This window comes from Trichechus manatus, unplaced genomic scaffold, assembly GCF_000243295.1.
Source record: "Trichechus manatus latirostris isolate Lorelei unplaced genomic scaffold, TriManLat1.0 scaffold00004, whole genome shotgun sequence".
NCBI lineage: Eukaryota > Metazoa > Chordata > Mammalia > Sirenia > Trichechidae > Trichechus > Trichechus manatus.
The window spans coordinates 34,733,160-34,737,886 of record NW_004443940.1 but is presented as its reverse complement, the minus strand read 5'-3'; the positions used below and the strand labels follow the sequence as shown (position 1 = coordinate 34,737,886).

General features: G+C 63.2%; 1 protein-coding gene across 1 annotated transcript in view; it reads right to left on the bottom strand.

Annotated features, from left to right (window-relative positions):
• Window positions 1–286, bottom strand: part of DUSP2 (dual specificity phosphatase 2) — a 2,392-nt gene extending 2,106 nt beyond the window's left edge. Inside the window, exon 1 of the mRNA XM_023734293.1 lies at window positions 1–286. Within this exon, the coding sequence (XP_023590061.1) occupies window positions 1–164 (164 nt within the window). The 5' untranslated portion in view covers window positions 165–286.
• Between the last annotated feature and the right edge of the window lie 4,441 nt (window positions 287–4,727).

The window sequence follows — 4,727 nt, the reverse complement described above, 5'->3', positions numbered from 1 at the left end:
AGCAGTGCGTTCCAGGGCACGGGCCGCGCGGCCCGCACGTGGCGCCGGCAGAAGGCCAGGAAGGGCCGGCAGTCGAGCAGCAGCGTGCGCTCGGCTTCCCGCGGCTCCCGCAGCAGCGCGCCCAGCGCGCCGCTCTCCAGTTCGCTGGCCGCCTCCAGCCCCATCGCGCCGGCCTTCGCTTGGCTCTGCCCTCCGCGCTCTTCAGCCCTCTTCCTGCCTTTCTTCCTCTTCTTCTCCCCTTCCGCCGCGTCCTCGGGCTCTTCTGCAGTCGCGCTGCGCGAGCGTCGGCTCTGGGCGCCCTCTCCGCGCCCCAGCTTAAGTACCCGTGGGCCGGCCCCCGGGTCACCATACAAGGTCAGAGCAGGAAGGCGCCGGGCGCCAGCCCCCGCGGCCTCACGTGGGGCGCAGACAGCGCCGGCCCGCGGGGCTCCCCGGGAAGGCTGGGGCTGGCGGGGGAGCCGCAGGGGAAGGGGAGGAATCCCGGGGGAGCAGCTCTTAGGGGAAGGTGTTCGCCAGAGCCAGTGAGGTTCGACTGCCCCCTCCCCCAGTCTTTGCGCCCTCACTTTTGACCTTCTCCAAGCTTCCCCCGTCCTCAGAGACTTGGGACGGGGAGGTGGGGAGACAATGGTGCCCCCTCCCCTGCTTCCTCTTCCTGTCCCCTTTTCCTCCCTGGAATTTTCTCCCCTAGGAATTTGTTACAACAGAAATTGACAGGTGACGTGAGTCTGCCCGTGTACACACTCACCTCTGAGTGTTTCAGAGCGTGTACGGGTGGCTGAGCACACGGAGCACAAGTTTGTGTGTGCTTGGGTGTGGGTTGCTCATGTGTGCCCTTGGTGTGCACTGTCTGCATGTGTATGTCAGGACCCGAGGGGGCTGTGTGCGTCTGTGAGTGTATATCTGTGTGTGTGTCCCCTGGTGTCATATTCCAGAGTTAGACTCCTGCTCGGGAGGGCCCCTCTTTTCAGGGGCCAGCTGGGGGTGCTTGTACACTGGAGCATGGGACAGTGCTGAGATGTCCCTTTTTTCACCCACTTAGAAACCTGCCCTGCCTCCGTCCCGTGTCCCTTCCCTGTGTGGACGGGACCGCTCCCAGGGTCTTGCTGCGGGTTAGTGGCTGAGCTAGGCCAGCACATAGTCCCCTCGGCCCGTGCCCCTTGAGCACTGGGATGACTGGGATGAGGAGGGTCCCCGGGGCCTTCCAGGGGAAAGGCAGGGGTCCTGTGACAAGTTTCCAGTTATGAGCCAGGCAGGGCTTCTTCCCCCTTCCCCTAGAGCCCAGGGAAATCCCGGGGCCCAGTGAGGCTCACTTCCCATGCACAGGCCAGCTCTGAAGGGGAACCCTGCTGACGATGTGGACTCTCCCCAGGGCTTCCTGGGAATTTCAGGAGCCTCACTGAGGGGAAAGGGGAGAAAAGCTAATAGAACCTGCCTCCCACCCCCCTACTCCCACCTCACTTCCCAGCACCACTCAGCCAGCAGCAGACCTCAGAGCCTTCCAGCTCCCCCTGCCCTCAGCACTGGCACTTGAGCAAGGCAAGGAGCTGGGTAATCTACACATCTCTGCCTCCCCCACCCCAGTCGCCAGCCCTGGTGCCGGATGTGGCGAGACCCAGGTGTGCGTGGGGTGTCTGGGCCCCTGGGCCAGGGCAAGAGCTGTTGGCAGCCAAACTCCAAAGCACAGAAGTTTAGGTGGGTGGGGGCGATGCTTTGAGCTGGAGCTGCGCCAACCCCCACCCATCCACCCCCGGCTCCCTCACCAGCAGCGTGGAATTTCAGAACCCAGCCCCTCAGACCCGATCCCCTGTCCCTGTAAGACCCCTCCAGCTCCCTTGTGGACCCCCATGTCTGGACGATCTTGGAGGGCTGCGTCTAGGGCCCCTGTGGACCCCCACGTCGGGACGATCTCAGAGGGCTGCGCCCAGGGCCCCTATGGACCCCCAAGCCCTCACCTGACTTGTAAATCCTGAACTGCTCACCACCGTGTGTTGAGGTGTCTGATTGTTGTGCTGGCACGTGATATGTATGCAGTTCCACTGTTTGAGATGCAGCTTGAAGTACTATATGGTGGCGCAGCGGTTAAGAGCTCGGCTGCTAACCGAAAGGTCGGCAGTTTGACTCTACCGGGCGCTCCTTGGAAACCCTGTGGGGCAGTTCTGCTCTGTCCTCTAAGGTCACTGTGAGTTGGAATCGACTCGACGGCAAAAGGTTTGGTTCTCGGTTGGTGTGTGTGATGGGGGGCAGTGTGGTGTGAGGGGACATGCAGGGCTTGGCCATCAAGAGAGAAGCCCCAAAGACTCTGAGGGTTCCTGGGGGCCATGGCACCCTCTCGTGCCTCAGTATCCCCGTCTGTGAAATGGGAGCACATATTAGGCCAGCTGCTCTCCCACATTGGTTCCAGGGCTCCGAGACACCTGCCAAGACTCCATCTGTCCCTGCCGGGTTAGTCTGGGGGCTGATGTGGCAAAGCCCACAGCAGAGCCAGGGAGTCTGGACCGCAGATCCCAGAGGCTGATATGGGCCCTTATCCTTGGCATCGGCCCGGCAAGTGACTTAATGGCTGATTTCAGGGGCAAATTACAGAGCGTGCAGAGGATAGTCAGGTCCTGTTTCGCTGACAGTGGGGCTGGTGTCACCTGCCACGCTGTCAGCTCTAGCCGTCCAGCTCCACAGGGAGGGGGTGGGAGGAGAGGGGCCCAGCCAGCTGGGAGCCCTGACTCAGGAGTTACAGTCAGCTCAGCCAGGGAGGGGGCTCCAGACACAGACACCCACACTGGGCTGTGTCTCTCCCCACCTTCGAGAGAACAGTGTGAACCTTGCTGGGAAGTTCTGCATGGGGTGGGGTGGGGGTGGTCATGGCTGAAGGTTGGCGCTGATGTCACAGTCCCCGGGGGCCTGGCCAGGCCCTCTGGCGAGGACGTGACCTCTGCCCCAAGTGGCATCACCCCCTCAACGCCGCTCATTTGGGGGCTGTCCTTTTCCAGTTGTGAACACAGTTCAGGGGGGCTTGACTCAGTCCCGGAGAGGGCCCCCTTCACTGCCTTGCCCTGTTCCCAAACGGGGGAAACCCCCACCCCGTTAGCCCTGCGGGGCGCACTGTGGGGTAAGCAGAGAGGGGAAAAGTGACATGCAAACCCACGTAACACCTCCCCCTCTGCTCTGACTTCTGTCCCCCAACTAGGGTGCTGCCCCTGGGGCCCGAGTCCTGGGGGGCTGAGTCCTGGGGCCCGAGTCCTGGGGGGCCCAAGTCCGGGGAGGCCCGAGTCCTGGGGCCCGAGTCCTGGGGGGCTCGAGTCCTGGGGCCCGAGTCCTGGGTCCAGAGTCCTGGGGCCCGAGTCCTGGGGCCTAAGCCTTGGGGCCCGAGTCCTGGGGAGCCCGAGTCCTGGGTCCCGAGTCCTGGGTCCCGAGTCCTGGGTCCTGAGTCCTGGGGGGCCCGAGTCCTGGGTCCTGAGTCCTGGGGCCCGAGTCCTGGGTCCTGGGTCCTGGGTCCTGAGTCCTGGGGGGCCCGAGTCCTGGGTCCCGAGTCCTGGGGCCGGCACCATCTCCCTCTTTGTCTCCTCCTAGGACCACTGTGCTCCCCTCCCCCGTGGGGGCCGGAGCTGAGAGGGTGGAGGGCAGCTTGGGGACCGCACATTCTCCAGTGAGGACCCGGCCCCTCACGGGTCCAGGGACGAGGGTGTGTGCCATACTCCGAGGTTTTTCTGGGTCTTCTGTGGGTTAGCTTTCCACCTGGGTGATTGTCACAAGGCGGATAGTATCAGGTTAGTTTGGGCTCACGTTTTGTAGTTGCTGTTTAATTAAACCCGGTGATCGTCAAGTGGAACAGATGATCCTGTAGGTTGTGCTTTGTGTAACCGTCTCTTCTGACTGCTGTTCAGGCGTCATCCGCGCCTGCCTTTGGGACTCCCGGTCTTCCCCTATCCCCACATCGCATCTACCCCAGCCCCCATGCAAGGTGGTTTCCCTTCCACAATCACGAAGCTCAGCGCTGATGTTGCCTTGTGTTTTCCTTCCCCCTTCCAGCTCCCGCCCCAAGCATATGCCCCCAGGCAGGGAGGGAGAAATGAGAGAGGCCTGGCTGAGATCCTTGGGCCAGAGGGGCACAAAGGTGAGGGTGACGAGGCCCCAGCCCCAGCACTCCTGCCCCTATGGAGGGGTGAGTCAGGGGTGACATCAGATTTCCTGTTCCAGGCCTCTGACGACCCGAGGCCGTGGCCACCCCCACAGGCTCTTGTCAGATGAGGACACAGACGTCAGGGGCTGGTGGGCCCCTCTGAGACAGCCTGCTGAGCACAGAGCCGGGCCCCAGGAGACCACCTGCTGGCTTCCCCAGCCTGAGATGGGGCCTGCCCCGTGTGCCCCATCCAGAATCCCCAGGGCATAGAGGGCTCAGTTTGGACATCTAGCCCTCAGCCAGGTTGGGGGCAGGAGCCCAGGCCTCTCCTGGGGACGGTGAAGCAGGAAGCAGCGAAGTCACGCTCAGAAGTGGGCCCACACGTGGCTGAAGGGGCTGGTGTCTGTCACCACGTGCAGGCTTTATGTCACATGCACACGTGCGGGCAGGTGCTCACGTGGGCAGCCCTGACTGGGAAGCTTGCATGGACACATTGGGACCTCCTCTGGGGACTCTGGCCCACCTGATGAATGTGGGGGGGGCAGGGACCTGGACCAGCCCTAACCCTGGCCCTCCTGATGAATGGGGGGGTGGGGGGGACCTGGACCAGCCC